This window comes from Xenia sp. Carnegie-2017, unplaced genomic scaffold (genome assembly GCF_021976095.1).
Source record: "Xenia sp. Carnegie-2017 unplaced genomic scaffold, XeniaSp_v1 HiC_scaffold_4, whole genome shotgun sequence".
Taxonomy (NCBI): Eukaryota; Metazoa; Cnidaria; class Anthozoa; order Malacalcyonacea; family Xeniidae; genus Xenia; species Xenia sp. Carnegie-2017.
In genome coordinates, this window is record NW_025813504.1 from 2,964,867 (window position 1) to 2,987,256 (window position 22,390).

The 22,390-nt window shown below is 34.9% G+C and overlaps 1 protein-coding gene across 1 annotated transcript; it reads left to right on the forward strand.

Annotated features, from left to right (window-relative positions):
- Positions 1-1,964: 1,964 nt before the first annotated feature.
- LOC124455861 (tetratricopeptide repeat protein 28-like) lies at positions 1,965-21,011 on the forward strand (the record flags this gene model as incomplete). Its single annotated transcript, XM_047006476.1, has 5 exons — positions 1,965-2,541; positions 2,644-4,806; positions 5,898-5,969; positions 10,745-10,999; positions 20,842-21,011. Coding segments are annotated over 5 exons (3,126 nt in total), but the record flags the coding sequence as incomplete, so codon positions are not given.
- Between the last annotated feature and the right edge of the window lie 1,379 nt (positions 21,012-22,390).

Below are 22,390 nucleotides of genomic sequence, written 5' to 3' on the forward strand. Positions count from 1 at the left end.
CGGAGGTTCTCCATCGTCTTGCCGAAGACGCTTTTTTGACCTCAAAGTCGCTTTTCGCCTTCTGTGTTTTTCCGAATGTAGAGCTCCATCCATGGGATCTGGTCGAAGCTTATGATGCACCCTCTTTGCACCACAGGCTTGGCAAAGGATAGTTTCTGCCAGAATTCCGAACTCACACTTACGACATGGTTGTGAAAGTCACCCACCTTCCCTTAATCCCCTCATATGAAGTCCACAGTATTCAGCTATGGAGCTTTGCCAACATGTGCTGAGTATTCCGGGTAATAACCACGCACACTTGTTCTTGCCATGCCTCATGGCTGTCAAATGTTTGGATATACTCTAGGCAAGAATATTTCTCTAACTGATAGACCCCCGACGGAGAGCCGCGTGGGGCGCTGAGGGTGTACCGTCCGTCTTTGGATTTGCCGTTGTCCAGGGTTTGGCCTTAGCAATCCTGTGCGCTTTTTTGTCATGGACTTATGTATGCGGGCTACCAGTCCAAGGTGTGCCAGAACTGGCAGTCTCTAGACTACTCCATCAATATTTGTCAACGTTTAAATCAGTGAAGTTTAACTTTGTCCATGTAGCCAGTGTAATTATTTAATTAGCAACATAAAAGTTTTAATTTGTGGATATTTTTTGCAACAGAAAAATGCTTTAATAAAACAGCTTCAAAATGTCATTCAATTACGAAAAAAGTTTGTATACCTTTTATACTTCCATGCATCTTAAATGCAAAGAAATGCAAACAAACAATAAAATACTACAAATATATAAAACATAAAATGTAAATTAGTAAATTTTTTCTGCCTATAAAGAGTCCTATATTCTTGCAAAATCATTGTTACCGATTTGTTGATATTATTAAGAAACAAAGCCGTATCTATAGCTACTTGCTTCGCAAAACTCGACGGTTTTCCAAGTAAAAAACCTCGGTCTTTCTCTTATAACTAAAATAAAGTTTTGACAAAGCAACAACGACAACAAACTTCCTCCTGCCAATCCAGTACACGGTCAAACTTCGAACTCGTACTTGAATTAAGTCGCACTCTATATTAGTACACACTTACTAAAGCTCACTATTGACGCTAGAACATCACACTAAACACTACTAAAAAGTGTGTAAGTAACACATAGAACATACTGAGCTAATTGCGTCAAAATAACAGAGTGGGAATAAACAAAGTTATACCAGATTATCATTTTCTTTTCCAACAGTACAAGATTCAAATACCAAATAGGAATGATGGCGAATAATGTTTACCAACGTAGATTTTCGAATGATTTAGTTACACGACTTTTTTAACAATAAAAAATGTACGTCATGGGTAGAACAAGTTATTCGATTTAATTTGACATCAAAATGCTTCCTATGGCCGTGAAATAATGGCGTTTGTGTCCTATTGAAAGCTGTCCGTGCAAGAATCTAATTTGTCGCATCGTCGCACATATTATCGGGCTTTACTTTTGTGATACCTACTGAAGCTATATAACCAGTCTATTTTCAGACCAGAGAGTTAACTGTTGTTTGGCTTTATAATTGTTTCTGAATTGTCAAGTCTGGCAATAGACGGTAAACATTAAAAATTAAAACAACATGAATAAAAACGAATTAAGACAATATATTGTGTTTTTGTTTATAATGAAAAGTAAATCAGCTTTGATGATTTTTTTCTAGCGGTGCAAATGTCAGAAAGATAATGAGTTTCAAATTCAACTATTTTAAACATTTTAAAGACTCACAAAAGCAAAATGAAGCTAAGAAATCAAACAAACTTGGCATGGTGTATTACAAAATTGGAAAATACGAAAGAGCTAAGAAATGTTTTGAGAAGTGTCTCAAAATTCAAAAAACTTTACTAGGTCCTGAACATGTTGATGTAGCTACGACTTTAAACAATCTTGGTAGTGTGTACCAATGTACTAAAGAATATGACAAAGCAAGAGAATTTTACGAAAAAGAGCTAGAAATTCGACAAAAATCACTAGATCCTAAACATGCTGATGTAGGTAGGACTTTTTATGATCTTGGTAAGGTGTACCTTAATATTAAAGAATATGACAAAGCAAGAGAATTTCTCGAAAAAGCGTTGGAAATTGAACAAAAATCACTAGGTCCTAAGCATGTTGATGTAGCTAGAACTTTTTATGATCTTGGTAAGGTGTACCTTTATACTAAAGAATATGACAAAGCAAGAGAATTTCTCGAAAAAGCGTTGGAAATTGAGCAAAAATCACTAGGTCCGAAGCATGTTGATGTAGCTAGAACTTTTTACGATCTTGGTAAGGTGTACCTTTATACTAAAGAATATGACAAAGCAAGAGAATTTCTCGAAAAAGCGTTGGAAATTGAACAAAAATCACTAGGTCCTGAACATATTGATGTAGCTACTACTTTAAACAATCTTGGTAGTGTGTATCATGATACCTATAATTATGCCAAAGCCAAAGATTGTTATGAAAAAGCGTTGGAAATTCAACATAAATCACTAGCTCCTGAACATGTTGATGTAGCTACGACTTTAAACAATCTTGCTAGTGTGCACCATTGTACTAAAGAATATGACAAAGCAAGAGAATTTCTCGAAAAAGCGTTGGAAATTAAACAAAAATCACTAAGTCCTGAGCATGTTGATGTAGCTTTTACCTTTTATAACATTGGTAATGTATGCCTTAAAACTAAAGAATATGACAAAGCAAGAGAATTTCTCGAAAAAGCGTTGGACATTGAACAAAAATCACTAGGACCTGAACATATTGATGTAGCTGAGACTTTAAACTCTCTTGGTAATGTGTACAATGAGACCAACAAACTTACCAAAGCCAAAGAGTGTTATGAAAAAGCGTTAGAAATTCGACAAAAATCACTTGGTCTAGAACATGTTGATGTAGCTGCGACTTTCAACAACCTTGGTAATGTGTACCATTGTACTAAAGAGTATGACAAAGCAAGAGAATTTCACGAAAAAGCGCTGGAAATTCAACAAAAATCACTAGATCCTGAACATGTTGATGTTGCCAGAACTTTTTATGATCTTGGTAAGGTGTACCTTTATACTAAACGATATGACAAAGCAAGAGAATTTTTTGAAAAAGCGTTGAAAATTGAACAAAAATCACTAAGTCTGGAGCATGTTGATGTAGCTTTTACCTTTTATAACATTGGTAATGTATACCTTAAAACTAAAGAATATGACAAAGCAAGAGAATTTCTCGAAAAAGCGTTGGATATTGAACAAAAATCACTAGGACCTGAACATGTTGATGTAGCTACAACTTTATACAATCTTGGTAGTGTGTATCATGAGACCTATAATTATGCCAAGGCCAAAGAGTGTTATGAAAAAGCGTTGGAAATTCAAAATAAATCACTTGGTCCTAAACATGTTGATGTAGCTACGACTTTAAACTATCTTGGTGATGTGTATTGTGAAACCAACAACCATGCCAAAGCCAAAGAGTGTTATGAAAAAGCGTTAGAAATTCGACAAAAATCACTAGGTCCTGAACATATTGATGTAGCTACTACTTTAAACAATCTTGGTAGTGTGTATCATGATACCTATAATTATGCCAAAGCCAAAGAGAGTTATGAAAAAGCGTTGGAAATTCAACATAAATCACTAGCTCCTGAACATGTTGATGTAGCTACGACTTTAAACTATCTTTGTGATGTGTATTGTGAGACCAACAACCATGCCAATGCCAAAAAGTGTTATAAAAAAGCGTTAGAAATTCGACAAAAATCACTAAGTCCGGAACATGTTGATGTAGCTACGACTTTAAACAATCTTGGTAATTTATACCTTCAAACTAAAGAATATGACAAAGCAAGAGAATTTCTCGAAAAAGCGTTGGACATTGAACAAAAATCACTAGGTCCTGAACATGTTGATGTAGTTAGGACTTTTTATGATCTTGGTAAGGTGTACCTTTATACTAAAGAATATGACAAAGCAAGAGAATTTCTCCAAAAAGCGTTGGACATTGAACAAAAATCACTAGGTGCTGAACATGTTAATGTAGCTACGACTTTAAACTATCTTGGTGATGTGTATTGTGAAACCCACAACCATGCCAAAGCCAAAGAGTGTTATGAAAAATCGTTAGAAATTCGACAAAAATCACTAGGTCCTGGACATGTTGATGTAGCTACAACTTTAACCAATCTTGGTAGTGTGTATCATGATACCTATAATTACGCCAAAGCCAAAGAGTGTTATGAAAAAGCGTTGGAAATTCAACATAATTCACTTGGTCCTGAACATGTTGATGTAGCTACGACTTTAAACTATCTTGGTTATTTGTATTGTGAGACCAACAACCACGCCAAAGCCACAGAGTGTTATGAAAAAGCGTTGGAAATTCGACAAAAATCACTTGGTCCTGAATATGTTGATGTAGCTTGGATTTTAAACGATCTAAGTAATGTGTATCCTTGTACTAAAGATTATGACAAAGCAAAAGAATTACATGAAAAAGCGTTAGAAATTCCACAAAAATCACTAGGTCCTGAACATGTTGACGTGGCTACGACTTTAAACAATCTTGGTAATGTGTATTGTCATACCAACCAATATGCCAAAGCCAAAGAGTGTTGTGAAAAAGCGTTGGAAATTCGACAAAAATCATTTGGTCTTGAACATGTTGATGTAGCTACGACTTTAAACAATCTTGCTAATGTGTATCATTCTACTAAACAAAATGACAAAGCAAATGAATTTCATGAGAAGGCGCAGGCAATTAGAAAAAAATTATTTTCTTTGGATCATGTTGTTGTTACTGAATCTTCGAACAGTATTGGTATGTTATTCTTTATATTTGTATATTATAGTATACATAATCGTTTCTAAGTCTAACCTTTGAGGTTTTTAAATTTCAGACAATATTTTTTAAGTCTTTTGTGTTTACAAATCATGAATTCTTCTTGTATTATGTTTGGCTAGAACTGAACAAAACAAAAATTTAGGAGTATTTATAAAACTAATTAAAGCTGTTTTTGCTGAAATTGGAATTCATTTTGAGTAATGATCTTATTTTAGGCCGTTTAACAATCCTGAGCATTTTTCTAGTTAAGTTCTCTTATATAGGAGCGAAAATATTTTAAATCTCTTTTAACATATAAATAAAGTAAACTAAATTAAACTGCTAAGAAACAAAGACACATGCAACTAAAATTTGTTGTTGGTAGACTTTTCCTTGTTTTCTTTTCATTTTATGCTTTATTATGTAGTGTGCATTTTCGGGCAAGAAACTACTGAAAGCCTTTTTTCCTCCCTAAATCTTTCTAAAGTTATATGCATAAATACAATTTGTTTGACTTTGCCCTGGTTCAACTATTGTTCTTTTTTGAAGTATCTGCTCTTTACTTAATATAAACATATGCTTTGAAAAACGTATGATTAGCCTTGTAGCTTTTTTTATCAAATATACAAGGCTAAGGCAAATTATATTTATTACAAATATATTTTGTTTGTTCTCTATATGACGAGTTAAAATTTTTTCTACTAAATGCTTTTAATTTTTGTTCGTAAAAATTAGAAAAATTAAAAAACTTAAGTAAAAATTAGAACATAAATAAAGTTTTACATTTTTAAGTTTTTTATTTTGAATATTTTAGGAAAAATACCAAATTTACAATACTTGGATTTTAAAAAATTTCATTTTTACTTTAAAAAACTGATATTTGTCTTTGTTCTTGGAAAGAACGTGTAGCTAAATTCTAATAATTTACTTGAAGAAATGATTCTTGGTTTGTTTCTTTTTTATTTTATCCAATGAACTTTATAAACTCCAGTTAACTCAGTCTTTTCCTAGAAACATATTTATTATAAAAACCACCCTTCTATTTTACGCTATGGTTCACTTGCTCTTCTTTTATATCATTTTTAAAGAAAGAAACTCTGATGATACTGCTGATAGTAAATCCCCTTCAAACTTACACGCTCATACGGAGAAAATAGAAGGTATGCTTATTATATTAGAAGGTAAAAAAAAAAAATTAGAGCTGTGGCGGATCTAGGTATATCAAATCAGTCACATGACTGATGTTTATAGTTAAAAAAGAATTTATCAAATTTAATGATTACAATTTTTTTTATCATTAACTTTTCGTTCTGTAATTCTTTGGATTTCATCGTCAAAATTCTGTTTTATGTATGAAAACCTATACAAATACCACCGTATTAAACAGATCAGTAGATATAAGCATCTAGATTTATATTAACTGGCTGACTGATAAGCGGGATGGCTCAACTGGTTCGACCGATAACGGGGTTCAAGAACGCTTATTTAAGCCATTCCATGGGTCAATAGCCAGAACAGTGGACGATCTGGAATAATCTCAAACGATAAGCGGGTTAGCCGGACCTATAAGGAAGTCCGGCCACCCAGCTTATCGTGTAATTTGTTCTTTAGGTACTATCGTGTAATTTGTTCCTTTAAGTTTTTGTGTTACTGTGATTGGTTTGACCGATTTTGACTGATAGCCAACTGAGCTAACATAGACAAGCTTACTGTCTTAATTGAATGTTTGATCGCTTCATAGTAATTTTATAAAGTATGATACAAACTAAACGACTATCAGATAGAATTTATGGAAATCTTTTACAAATTCATATATTGACATGAATGCGGCTGTCCAGATTGCAATTTTTTCAGGAGGGTGAAAAATTTATGAATGAATTGTAAATGTTCGGGCGAAAACGTGAGAGACATTTCAGTTATTGATGTTGAAAAGCAAGCCATTATTTTGTTAGAGATTTCTCAGCAGAAATTTACATCCAAAATCGTAAGGAGATGACAAGTGAAGTGTATGCATGAATGTAATATGTCAAAATCAATTTATGCGAGTGTGTGATGCGATTTATGTCAATATGGCTCATGGTAAGCACATTGATGCTTCTAAAATTGTTCTTGCCGAATGACTTTTAGCTATGATTTATTTTGTGCTTGGGGAATCGTGTCCATTATATTGCAACGAAATCCTACATTCCTACAAGTACATTTCAATGGAAAAAGAATCTGTAGCCATAAGGGGCCATACTGTTATTTACTTTATTATAAACAAATGTTTGGGGGCTTTTCAGTTTATGATCATTGATCATTCAATCATTGGACAGTTATACTACATATTGTTTAAGATTTGAGAAAACTAACATTGATTACATGATAAGCTGTTTACTATAACTTGTGATTTTGAGTCCTTTCTGATCCATGAAGCTTTTTATTTTGACAATTTGACTGGAATGCTATTAAACCTGAGTATTTTACATACATGGAATGTTGTCACATGTCACATATTGTCTCCTTTTCTAACTGAACACCTCATGTAAAGAGGTCAAGGTGTGTTGATCTACGGCTCATTGATGTATGAAAAGAATTTTCTGTAAAATAAAATTGTGCTCCTATATATGCAGATAAACCTTGAAATTTGGCGAAACAGCAAAGTATTTTTCATGATCACTAGGTAATTTTTCTGATGATCATTACAATTTCCAAACTAAATTATTTCAAATTTACTTTTAATTGAGCTTTGATGATATGCAAACATGACACATGAACCAATTTTAACATTCATGAAATTATATGATTGAAAGCATGTTGGTTACATTCTGTTTGTATTTGCAAATACAATACTACTAGTGATTGCTATATAGCACACCTTGCATAACATACAGAAGATACTAGTCTAGTGAAATACCTAATAAACATTAATGGCATTAAGCTATCCTTAATTGCATATTTTCACTCTGATCATTTTTGCTTTATCTTTGGCAGAAAAAAACTTGAGTTTTTTCTTAAAATGTGAAGTAGCTGGCACTGTTTGTGGAGATGGGTAAAGGGGTACAATAAACTTGCATGGTTTGAAATCTGAGCTTTTGTAATACCAAATTTCTATATTAACTTATTACAAAGAATTATGAGTTGGGGTCTCTAGGGGGGGTCTATGCTTGACAACTTGGTAGAAATTTTTAAAAACAATATCTTTTTTGGATTAGCATTATTGGAAATTTTCTTGAAAAAGACGTAAGCAAAATGTGTTGTTTTTACGCAAAAACGATGCCCACAAAATACATTTTGTATTGCTCTAAAGCGCTGAAAATGGTATTTCAAAGGCTCTGAAATTCAAAGTTTCTCAGGGGAGAATGCCTCAGATCCCCCAGGTGCAAAGCGCCTCTGACGTTTTATGACTGATGTTTAAAAAAATCCTAGACTCGCTCCTGATTTAGAGCTTTATTAGATGAACTCTTTAATAGTCAAAAGGAGGTGAAATTGTGAAAATACTTGGAATCTAGGTCAAGTTAATTACATGGATTCTTTAAATATTCTTTAACTTTTGTTTAACTGTTGATTCTATAAATGTGGTTCATTGTTATGAAACTAAGCAGTTAGAACATTTTGCAATCACAGATAACGCGAAACGTTGCAAATTTTGGTGTAATTTTAGGTTGTAGTATTTCAAATAACACATGTTTTTCTTGTGACATTAAGATACTATAAAAAATCAGCATTGATTATAACAAACTTTATACACAAAACCTCGAACGTAAAGCACATCCAGGTGTCTCACTTTCCTTATTCCTTCACAAAAATTGTACAGTTTTATAGGGAAAAATATGAAAGAAAAAACGAAAAGTAATTAAATTGTTTTCTTTATTGTCTGTTTTAATATCACAACTATTTTAAATAAAATTTGAAAATAATCATGTTGACTACATAAATAACCTATCCCACAAAAAACTCTTTGATGAAACCAAGTAGTTTCCCGCATAAAGTGAGATTCAAATCTTAGAACATGTTTGCGTTACATTCTTTATAATGCAATTTTTTGTTAACGCACAATATCAAACGTATACCAAATTAATAATCAATATAAAAACTTAGAAGACATAAAGCATGGGAGCAAAATATTTCCGTGCATAATTTTGATCATATGACAATAAACACTGGCATGACAACATGCCGTCTTTTACGTGTAAAATATGTGAAGCTCCTTGCATGCAATTAATTTAAATTGAGCCAAATTAACAGAAAATTTTTTGTTCATATATTAATCCTAACACGGTTTTTTAATATGCACATGAAAAAGATGTGACTTCAACGAGATTTGAACTCACACCTTCGGGATACTAGTCCGCCGCTCTACCTATTGAGCTACCACGCCAACAGGGATTGGAGACGAGTCAAATTATTTTTAAACTGCGTATGCACCAGCCATTCTCGCTACTATAGCAGTTTACTGGAAAAACCGTGTTAGGATTAATATATTATATATTCTCTGATGATGGCTTTGCAATAAAGTCGAAACACGCTGCCTTCTCTGAAACCGAGCAAAATAACATTCTCCTCTTGTAGACATTAGTATCACATGTTCTGACGGAAAATTCGTAACGTCCGTTTACCGGAAACCCTCATTCACTGGACTCCTTAACCATTTCCAAAGCTTTATCCCCTTCGTTTATAAACGCTGCCTTATCTCTACCATTAATCACCGTACTTTCAACATCTGCTCAAGCTACGAAAACTTCCACAATCAACTAGAGATAGTTCGAAAACTCTTTGATTCAAATGATTTCCACTCTAATTTTTTTGACAACACTGTTGCCTCTTCCTCAACAATGTCTTTTCCCCAAAACCGCCAATTTTCACCGTGCCCAAGAAGCTTGTCTATTTCTGCCTTCCATACACAGGCTCACACTCTCTCCAAATACACACCAAACTTAACCGCCTCTGCAACGCTGCCTTCCCTTACGTTAACATCAGATTTGTTTTCCGTCCTTCTACACACATTTCCTCCTTCTTTCCTTTCAAAGGAAAAGATTCCCACGTTTCTGAAATCTGGTGTTGTTTATCTCTTTAAGTGTCGACGCTGCAACGCGTCGTATGTTGGTCAAACCACACGCCATCTTTAAACCAGAATCTCAGAGCACCTGGGAATTTTGCCCCAGACAGGAAAACAGTCATCATGCCCTACGAAATCCAGCATCCTATCTCACATCAACATATCAGGTCACACAGCATCCTTTTACGACTTCACTATCATCTCATCCTCACCTTACACTCCTAATTTAATGATCCATGAAAGTCTCCTGATCTCAAATCTAACACCTTCTCTGAATGTCCAAGGCACTTCTATCCCACTCGAACTTTTCTAAATACCACAACGTTTTGCGTCCATTTCACACTCCATTTCAGTATTTTCACACATACTTTATATAATATTTTTTATACATATATATCATGTTCATCACACCTCACTGTAATGTATCACTCAAAACTAGATTTCTAATATGTAAATGTAAATTAGTTACCTGTCTGATGATGTCTTGTGTAAAGATGATATGCTACAAATAATAAATAAATTCTTTAAAAAATGGCTTTATTTCAAATTTTGAGTTGGGCAATCATCAGTGTTGGCTGATAATTTATAGCCACGTACCGTATGCGGTTTAAATGATGCAAAAAATTACGAATCAATTTAACTTTAGTAAAACGCACTTTGATAAAACGTCCAATGTAGATCACACAAATTTGGTGCTAGCATTTTGCCACATTACTACTGACATCCCTATTATATTTTTATCCATATCTGTACTGAAATCAACATGGCACACCTTTCATGTATTTTGAAAAGTCTCTTGCTATGTATATTTATATAGTTGACGTAGGATTTCCAACATTTTCTTCCAAATTAAAAAATGCTATTAACTTGCTTTTAAATGTGCGTTTTTTTTTGCAGAAATTTACAAAATTATGCTAGAGATTGTCGAAGAAATTCCTGTTAAATGGAAGAATTTGGCAATATTTCTGAATGTCAAAGATGCGAAAATAAAAAAAATTGAATTAAATCATCGTAACGTGATCTGGCAAGGGTTTGAAATGCTTAAGTCTTGGTTTGAATCACGAGAAAATAAGCAGTTTTGGTATGAAGAACTTGCCGCTGCTTTACGCAATATCGAGAAAAATCATTTGGCTGAAGACGTTCTTTATAAAGGTAAAAATATTGCTAAATATTGTTAAACTGAACTTAAAAGGTCATTTGTCTATTTTTTAAAATCGCCATTTTCATTTTGAAGTCAGAAGCCAACATTGGATTGGTTATAATGATTTACGCTTTAATAATATACATAAAAAATTTCTCAGTTCTCATTGGTTAATTAAGAGCAGTGGAATTTATTGTAAATACCAGTGAAAAAAATAAGAAACACGGTTCATGAAAAAGGAAATACCGTGCAATTTTCTTAAAAAATTTGCTTCTGATTGGTTAATAAAACTAAGAAATGATCTAAGAGCCAATCAAAATAAAACATTTTAAAGGCGTGAAATCTAAAGTAAAATAAGCAAAGCAAATGGAATGGCTGGCGCAAGCTCAATCAAATTTTCTTTAGTAAACGAGCTTACAATTCACCGTTTGCAAGACGTGTTTGGAAAAAAATATGAACACTGCCAAAAGTAGTTACCTTGTTCTAGCTGTGTGTGTGAAAACCATGGTCAGTAGCGTAAGTAGAACGTTAATTGGGGGTTGGGGGTACATATTTATATATTCCGTTGTGCACTATTGATTTCTTTTGAAAGTGATTTGAATTTCATCTTATGAAAAGTAACATCCAATTTAATTATTTCCATAATTTCGTGAAAGCACTATTGCCAATACACATTTAATATTAACGATAACTTTTTTGGAAAATAGACATGTTTCGACATCTCATGATGCCATCTTCAGTATGAGTGAAATAATAGGTTATACAGGGTTTATATAAAAGTAATATGATACATAAATTACAACAATTAAAAGGAAATAAGTTAAATTAATGAGGAGCGTCCGAGCGTATTATTAACTAAATATTCTATTGAACTTAAAAACTTGGACATTGAGGTCAGGGTTAGTTTTGTTAATGTAGACTGCTTCTTTGATTTCGAGGGTGAATGAGGTGTCGGCAGTGTCGATGATTTTGAAACAAGAGGGTGAATAGTTGGTTTTGCATGAGTGAGATTTAAGAAGGTGTCGGTAGATATGAGAGTTTTTTGTCTGTTGTGGTATGTTCCCTCATTCTGGTGGATAAATGGCGCGAAGTTTCGCCAATGTATCGGGAATTACATCCCGCGCAATTGAATTCATATACCACCATAGATTTAATTGAATCAGGGATTGGGTCTTTGAATGAGAAAAGGTTTTTGATTTTGAATGATGTGAAAATTAGTCGAATGTCAATATCTGCACAGAAGCGTTTCATAATGTTTGTAAATCTGCGTTGTGTGTACTTACTGAAACCATCAACCTAGCAATCGACTTAAAAATTTACTCACAACCCCAGGTTCAGTATAAACAGGACACAGCTCACACAACTGTTTTTAATAGCAATAGCACAGACGCATTTTTATTTAATGGAAAATTTTATGACCAGACGGACGGTGTTGCGATGGGCTCTCCCTTAGCACCCATACTTGCTAACATTTTCATGGGTTCACATCAGGGGCGGATCTAGGATGTTTTAAGCATCAGTCATAAAACGTCGAAGGCGCTCCGCACCTGGGGGGGTCTGAGGCATTCTCCCCTGAGAAATTTTGAATTTCAGAGCCTTGAAAATGCCATTTTCAGCGTTTTAGAGCAATACAAAATGTATTTGTGGGCATCGTTTTTGCGTAAAAACAACACATTTTGCTTACGTTTTTTTTCAAAAAAAAAATGAAGTGAACAATACTTGAATGTTTGCCAAATATTTAGGCTCATTATCATGCCAAATATATGGCTCATTAGCATGTCTAGGAACCTAAAATTTATTTTACAATAATGCTATTCAAAAACAGATATAGTCTTTAAACATTTCTACCAAGTTGTCAGGCATAGACCCCCCTAGAGACCCCCATTCAAACCTCTATGTAATGAGTTTAGTTAGAAATTTGGTACTACAAGTGACAGTTGATAGATATAGAAAAGCTCAGACTTCAAACCATGCAAGTTTATAGTAACCCTTTACCCATCTCCACATCAGTGCCAGCAAATTCACCTTTTGAGAAAAAACTCAAAATTTTTTTCTTCCAAAGGTTAAGCAAAAATTATCACAGTGAAAATTTGCAGTTAAGGACAGCTTAATGCCATAAATGTTTATTAGGCATTTCACTAGAATATTATCTTCTGTAAGTATATGCAAGGTGTGCTATATAGCAATCACTAGTAGCATTGTATTTGCAAATACAAACAGAATGTAACCAACATGTCTTTAATTATATAATTACTTGAATGTTAAAATTGGTTCATGTGTCATGCTTACTGGTTATGATAAATATCTTTTCATATGATCAAAGCTTGTTTAAATGTAAATCAGAAATAATTTAGTTTAGAAATTATAATGATCATCAGAAAAATTACCTAGTGATCATGAAAAATACTTTGCTGTTTTGCCAAGTTTCAAGGTTTATCTGCATACATAGAAAGACATTTTTACTTTATAGAAAATGCTTTTCATACATCAATAGTCCTTTGGAATTTATGGCAAACAATCTGGTATGAGCCGTAGATTAACACACCTTTACATCTCTACATGAGGTGTTCAGTTAAAAAAGGGGACAATATGTGACATGGGACAACATTCCATGTATGTGAAATACTCAGGTTTAATACCATTCCAGTCAAATTATCAAAATAAAAAGCTTCATGGATCAGAAGACTCAAAATCACAGGTTATAGTAAACAGCTTCTCATGTAAGCAATGTTAGTTTTCTCAAATCTTAAACAATATGTAGTATAACTGTCCAATGATTGAATGATGAATGATCATAAACTGAAAAACCCCAAACATTTGTTTATGATAAAGTAAATAATAGTATGGCACCTTATGGCTACAGATTTTTTGTCCATTGAAATATATTTGCAGGAATGTAGGATTTCGCTGCCGTATAACGGCCACGATTCCCCAAGCACTAAAGAAATCATAGCTAAAAGTCCTTCGTCAACAACAATTTTAGAAGCATCGATCTGCTTACCATACGCCATATTGACTTTGATATATTACATTCATGCATACACTTCACTTGTCCTTTACTTACGATTTTGGATGTAAATTTCTGCTGATAAAACTCAAAACAATGTTGGCTTTCTTTTGAACATCAATGACTGAAATGTCGCTCGCGAGATCGTCTTTGCCAAGCATTTAAAATTTATCCATAAATTTCCACCCTCATTGAAAAAATTCACATTTTGGACAGCAGCATTCATGTCAATATATGAATTTGTAAAAGATTTCCATAAATTCCATCTGATTGTAGTTTAGTTTCTATCATGCTTATAAAAATTACTATAAAACGATCAAACATTCAATTCAGACAGTGAGCTTGACTATGTTAGTTCAGTAAATGGTTTGAACCCGGGAGTATCGTTATATGTTTGTAAATGATGATCGTCCAGGTTAATAAAGTCCTGAGAAGGACTGTTTTTGTTGTTGTTGACTGACGTTTCGACAACCTTAGCGGTAGTCATCTTCAGAGTCAAATGAGGAGTAAACGTCAGGTTAGCCGTATTTGTTGTCTGGTTCTTACGTCATTGTATTGTGTGTACAGGAAATGTGCAGGAAATGTGTATTGTCATTGTGGATTAGTGTGAAGTGAAATATTTTATTTTTAGTTGTGATGTGTGATTTAGGTGTGACGTTTTTAGTTGTAGTGTGTGGGTGTCAATTGTGTATTGTCATTGTGAATTAGTTTGAAGTGTAATGTTTTTAGTTGATCGTTTTTTTGTATTGTGAATAAGTCGTTTGTAAGGTGCCGGTAATTGCTGTGATCTGTTCAGGGGGGTTTGTTCCAAGTTGGTATACCAACTTTCTAATGTAAGCCGTTGTCTATAGTCAGTACTGTAAGTGATGCATTTTGCCGAGTCCCAGTCAATGTTGTGCTTTGTGATTCGGTGATGTTCGGCAATGTGATTAGTTTTGTCTTGTTTCTTAGTAGCTCGTTTGTGCTCAGTAAGTCTTATGTTTAAGTTCCTGACAGTTTCCCCGATATAGGAGGCGTGGCAGTCGGAGCAGTTTATTTTGTAAACTGCACCTTGTCGTTCGTTAGGTTGTTCTTTGTCCTTTATTTTCGTTCGTACTTGTCGTAACGTTGTGATTGGTTTGTGTGCGACACGTATGTTGTATGGTCGTAAGATACGAGAGATAGTCTCAGACGTACCTTTGATGTAAGGTATCGTTGCTGTTGTCACTGAGTTGTTCGTTTCGTTGGGTTCGTTGGCTTTGTAAGTGTTGCGTTTGATAAAGTCAGAGTTATAGTTTTTTTTGTCAAAAACACGTTTGAGATAGTTGTTTTCGTTTTGTAGAGCGTCCGGTGAATCACATATGATTTGTGCATGTCTTGTTAATGTTCTGATTGTGGTGGCTTTGTGTGATGCAGGGTTGTAAGATGATTGGTCTAGTAGTCGGTCAGTATGTGTTGGCTTGCGATAAACTGTTGTTCCTAGTTTTGATTGTCATGTTTTACCAAACAGTCGAGAAAAGGAAGAGTTCCGTTTTCTTCGACATCTTTGGTAAATTGTATGTGGCTGTTCTGTTTGTTGATGTGAGTATGGAAGTCATCAATCTCGTCTGCATGTAGTGCTGTGATTGTGTCATCTACGTAGCGAAACCAAAAAGGTAGTGCATGTTTGTAAGTCATGAGTGCCCGTTCCTCTATAGATTGCATTACAATTTCAGCAACTACAACAGAAACGGGCGAGCCCATTGCTGTCCCATGTAATTGTTTGTAGTGTGTTCCTTTGTATTGGAAGTAAGTCGAGGTGAGGCAGAGCTCTAGTAACTCCATAATGTCTTCTGTCGGTAATGGCAGTACGTCCGTGGTGTTTGTAATGAGGGTTTTTGTACAAGTAAGTGCCAGATTAAGTGGAATACTGGTGAACAGTGATTTCACATCAAAAGACAGTAGTATATAGTTGTCCGGTATTTGTATAGTGCAGAGTTTTTTAATGAAAGTTTCAGTGGATTGTAGTTGTGTTTTGATTTGTTTGTAAGTGGTTGCAGTATGTTAGTCAAGTACTTTGAAAGTTCGTAAGTAGGCGAACCACAGAATGATACAATTGGTCGCATGGGTATTTGTGGTTTGTGAAGTTTTGGTAGTCCGTATAGTCTGGGTGGTCGTGGTACTGAACATCTGAGTCAATAGTAAATACGTTCAGATATAATGTTGGATTTTCTCATAGAGAAGATCTTGCTGTTAAGTTTGCGTACTAGTGATGGTGTTGGGTCTCGTTTGAGTTGTTCGTACGTTTGTCTGTCGTTGACAAGTGCGTCCATTTTGTTAAAGTAATCATTTCTGTCCATGACCACAGTCACGCGTCCTTTGTCTGCTGGTAAAATGACGATGTTGTTGTCGTGTTTTAGTCGTTTGAGTGCTTGTTGTTCGTCTTTTGTCAAGTTGTTGTCACGTATAGAGGACGATTGTAAAGTGGAGGCTATCCTGCTTCTGATCTCGTCTTTGGTTGTCTCTGACAAGTCTCTTTGATACGCTAGGACAGCCTCGACACTTGTTACTATCGTCTCAGTTGGGATTTGTCTAGGTGTTATGGAATGTTTTAGTCCGTAAGATAGTAGTCGCGTTTCAGTTTCGTCTAATGGGCGGGAAGAAATATTCCTCACCCAGTTATCGTCATGTTTATGTCTTGCACGTGTTTTAGTTTGTTTTAAACGTTCAAGTTTTTGTTGTTGTTTGATTTGGTGCTGTGTCTCTGTCTTGTTTGCTCGTTTCTCTGCAATAGTTTGTATGGTAGAAAGTAAAGTATCACTTACTGTCGTTGGTATGAGTTCCTTCAGTTTGTTCAGTCTTTGTTCTTGTTGTTTGATGTAATAGTTGATTCGTCTGTGACAGTCGTTAATCCGTGCTCGTATCAGTCGTCTGCTGGTAGATTTGACAATCTGAATAGCCTCTTGTGTGTTCAACGGAGACTTAATTCTAAGTCCTGCTGGAGCGAGACCAAAATCCTTGCAGCAGTGGTTGAACCAGAGTTGTTGGCGTATGCGTCTGACGTTGCTTGCAAAACGTATGTAGTCGTTAGCAAGTTGTTCGCTCTGTCGTCCAAATGATCGTAATAAAGTAAATGGTTTGAACCCGGGAGTATCGTTATATGTTTGTAAATGATGATCGTCCAGGTTAATAATGGGGCACTCATGACTTACAAACATGCACTACCTTTTTGGTTTCGCTACGTAGATGACACAATCACAGCACTACATGCAGACGAGATTGATGACTTCCATACTCACATCAACAAACAGAACAGCCACATACAATTTACCAAAGATGTCGAAGAAAACGGAACTCTTCCTTTTCTCGACTGTTTGGTAAAACATGACAATCAAAAACTAGGAACAACAGTTTATCGCAAGCCAACACATACTGACCGACTACTAGACCAATCATCTTACAACCCTACATCACTCAAAGCCACCACAATCAGAACATTAACAAGACGTGCACGAATCATATGTGATTCACCGGACGCTCTACAAAACGAAAACAACTATCTCAAACGTGTTTTTGACAAAAACAACTATAACTCTGACTTTATCAAACGCAACACTTACAAACCCAACGAACCCAACGAAACGAACAACTCAGTGACAACAGCAACGATATCTTACATCAAAGGTACGTCTGAGACTATCTCGCGTATCTTACGACCATACAACATACGTGTCGCACATAAACCAATCACAACGTTACGGCAAGTACTAACGAACATAAAGGACAAAGAACAACCCAACGAACGACAAGGTGCAGTTTACAAAATAAACTGCTCCGACTGCCACGCCTCCTATATCGGGGAAACTGGCAGGAACTTAAACATAAGACTTACTGAGCACTAAGAAACAAGACAAAACTAATCACATTGCCGAACATCACCGAATCACAAAGCACAACATTGACTGGGACTCGGCAAAATGCATCACTTACAGTACTGACTATAGACAACGGCTTACATTAGAAAGTTGGTATACCACCTTGGAACAAACCCCCCTGAACAGATCACAGCAATTACCGGCACCTTACAAACGACTTATTCACAATACAAAAAAACGATCAACTAAAAACATTACACTTCAAACTAATTCACAATGACAATACACAATTGACACCCACACACTACAACTAAAACGTCACACCTAAATCACACATCACAACTAAAAATAAAATATTTCACTTCACACTAATCCACAATGACAATACACATTTCCTGCACATTTCCTGTACACACAATACAATGACGTAAGAACCAGACAACAAATACGGCTAACCTGACGTTTACTCCTCATTTGACTCTGAAGATGACTACCGCTAAGGTTGTCGAAACGTCAGTCAACAACAACAAAAACAGTCCTTCTCAGGACTTTATTAACCTGGACAATCATCATTTACAAACATATATGTTAGTTCAGTTGGCTATCAGTCGAAATCCGTCAAACCAACCACAATAAAGCAAAAATTCAAATGAACCAATTGTAAGATAGCAATTGGACTCCCTTATACGTCCGGCCACCCTTATTATCAGTCGAGACCATTCCAGACTGTCCACTGATCTGGCTATTGACCAATAAAATAAGCGTTTTTGACGTTCATAGACTGCTTTATCCGTCGAACCAGTCAAGCCACCCGGCTTATCAGTCGGTAATTCCAGGTCAATTAAAATTCAACTGATCTGGTTACCAACGAGATATTCATTGGATTAGTCATTAGTTTTCAATAATAAATAATGCGGGATTTTTATCACGAAGTAAATGCGATAATAAAGTAAGAATAATTAATGAATTTTTAATTAATATGAATAGGTAATTTTTGAATTTCAAACATCAGTCGCGCGACGGATTTGACATACTCTAGATCCGCCGCTGGTTCACATGAACGAAACTGGCTAAACAACTACAACGACACTAAACCACTATTTTACCGCAGATACGTTGACGATATTTTTTGTGTTTTTACTAACGAAACTGAGGCCATGAAGTTTTATAAATACATTAACACACAGCACGCAAACATTAGATTTTCTTTTGAAACTGAACAACAAGATTTACTGCCATTTCTTGACATTTTACTAACAAAATCTCACGACAGCTGTACAACATCTACATACCACAAACCAACGTACACAGGTTTTCTGACGAACCATTTTAGTTTCACACCACTTTCATTCAAAACCGGTCTTATACGCACACTAATCGACAGAGCATACAAACTTAACAATACGAACAATGGCTTTCAACGAGACATAAAAAACATCACATCCACTCTTACGAAACTCTTTCCCACTTCACTTTATTAACAGAACCGTAAAACGATATCTCGACAGCAAACATAGCAACAACCTCAACATAGACACCGAAACTCCTGACACGACGATCACAACCAACACAAATGAAAATTCCAAAATAACAACTCTATACTTCAAACTACCATACATCGGACATTACTCACGAACACAACGCAGACTTACAAACATTATGAGACGCTTCTGTACAGATATTGACATTCGACTTATTTTCACGTCATTCAAAATCAAAAACCTTTTCTCATTTAAAGACCCAATCCCTGATTCAATTAAATCTATGGTGGTATATGAATTCAATTGCGCGGGATGTAATTCCCGATACATTGGCGAAATTTCGCGCCATTTATCCACCAGAATGAGGGAACATACCACAACAGACAAAAAAACTCTCATATCTACCGATACCTTCTTAAATCTCACTCATGCTAAACCAACTATTCACCCTCTTGTTTCAAAATCATCGACACTGCCGACACCTCATTCACCCTCAAAATCAAAGAAGCAATCTACATTAACAAAACTGACCCTGACCTCAATGTTCAAGTTTTTAAATTCAATAGAATATTTAGTTTATAATACGCTCGGACGCTCTTAATTAAGTTATCTTATTTCCTTTTAATTGTTGTAATTTATGTATCATATTACTTTTATTTAAACCCTGTATCACCTATTATTTCACTCATACTGAAGATGGCATCATGAGATGTCGAAACATGTCTATTTTCAAAAAACTTGTCGTTTATATTAAATGTCAATTCAATTGTAATATACGAGATTCCAGAATTGAGAAATTTTTTGATGTATCTTAAGCCCTTAATAACTGAGCTCGAGGTCTTTAAGGAGAATTATCCGACTGAGTTCTTTTTGCACCAACCGAGCCCGTAGTAAAGTAAAGATCGTGAAAGCAAGGTTATAAAAATGTTTATTATATATGTCATTAATTGACATGAAACAAAGCTTGATTTCTTTCTCGTTCCTGCTTTTTTGAAAGGGTTGGCTTTCACTTTTCTAGTTTCTGTCAGTAAAAATAAATCATTTTTATTTTGTATCGTCTGCATAATTGAACTCTTTTCCGAGGGTTTTCCTTTTACCCAGCAAGCAAAATCACGTTGTCTCAACGTTGTACCAACGTTTGTTGAAAGTCTACTCAACGTCGGGGGCCAACGTTGAGTGAACGTTTTTTTGTGAGCTCGTAGGAACGTAGTGGCAACGTTAGGATGAACGTTGGGATGTAACGTATTTTCAATCTAAATCCGACGTTTATACAACGTTCATACAACGTTTATCCGACGTTCGTAAGATGTTTATCCAACGCTCATACAACGTTTATCCGACGTTCATAAAACATACATCAGACGTTCATACAACGTTTACCTGATCTTTATCAGACGCTCATTTAACACACAATTAATGATGCATTATTTGTCAAATCATATAATAGCCTTTCCAATGTTACGAATTAAAGTTTAATTTTCATATAATCAACTTGACTCAAAAATCACTTGATCCTGAACATGTTTATGTAGGTACGACTTTAAACAAGCTTGGTGATGTGTACCATCGTACTACAAAATATGACAAATGAAAAGAATTTCACGAAAAGGCATTGGAATTTCAACAAAAACCACTAAGTCCTGAACATGTTGATGTAGCTATGACATTAAACATTCTTGGTAATGTGTATTATGATACCAACAAATATGCCAAAGCCAAAGAGTGTTATGAAAAAGCGTTGAAATTTCGACAAAAATCACAAAGTCCTGAACATGTTGATGTAGCTACGATTTTCAACAATCTTGGTAATATGTACTATGGGACCAACAAATATGCCAAATCCAAAGAATGTTATGAAAAAGCGCTGGAAATTCGACAAAAATCACTAGGTCCTGAACATGTTGACGTGGCTACGACTTTAAACATACTTGGTAAAGTGTATTATGATACTAACAAACATGACAAAGCCAAAGAGTGTTATGAAAAAGCGTTGGAAATTCGACAAAAATCACTTGGTCCTGAACATGTTGATGTAGCTACAACTTTAAACAATCTTGGTAATGTGTATTATGAGACCACCAACTATGCCAAAGCCAAAGAGTGTTATGAAAAAGCGCTGGAAGTTCGAAAAAAATCACTAGGTCCCGAACATATTGACGTGGCTACGACTTTAAACATTCTTGGTAATGTGTATTATGATACCAACTTAAATGCCAAAGCCAAAGAGTGTTATGAAAAAGCTTTGGAAATTCGAAAAATATCACTTAGTCCTGAACATGTTGATGTAGCCACGACTTTAAACAATCTTGGTAATGTGTATTATCATACTAAAGAATATGCCCAAGCCAAAGAGTGTTATGAAAAAGCTTTGGAAATTCGAAAAATATCACTTGGTCCTAAACATGTTGATGTAGCTACGACTTTAAACAAGCTTGGCAATGTGTATTACCATACTAAAGAATATGCTCAAGCCAAAGAGTGTTATGGAAAAGCGTTGGAAATTCGACAAAAATCACTTAATCCTGAACATGTTGATGTAGCTACAACTTTAAACAATCTTGGTAATGTGTATTACCATACTAAAGAATATGCCCAAGCCAAAGAGTGTTTTGAAAAAGCGTTGGTAATTCGAAAAATATCACTTAATCCTGAACATGTTGATGTAGCTACGACTTTAAACAATCTTGGTAATGCGTATTATGATGCCAACAAATATGCCAAGGCAAAAGATTGTTATGAAAAAGCGTTGGAAATTCGACAAAAATCACTTAATCCTGAGCATGTTGATGTAGCTACGACTTTAAACAATCTTGGTAATGTGTATTATGATGCCAATAAATACGCCAAAGCCAAAGAGTTTTATAAAAAAGCGTTGAAAATTAGACAAAAAGCACTTGGTCCTGAACATGTTGATGTATCTTCGACTTTACACTATATTGGTAATGTGTATTTTAAGACTAACAAATATGCCAAAGCCAAAGAGTCTTATAAAAAAGCGTTGGAAATTAGACAAAAGTCACTTGGTCCTGAACATGTTGGTGTAGCTTCGACTTTAAACTATCTTGGTAATGTGTATTATAA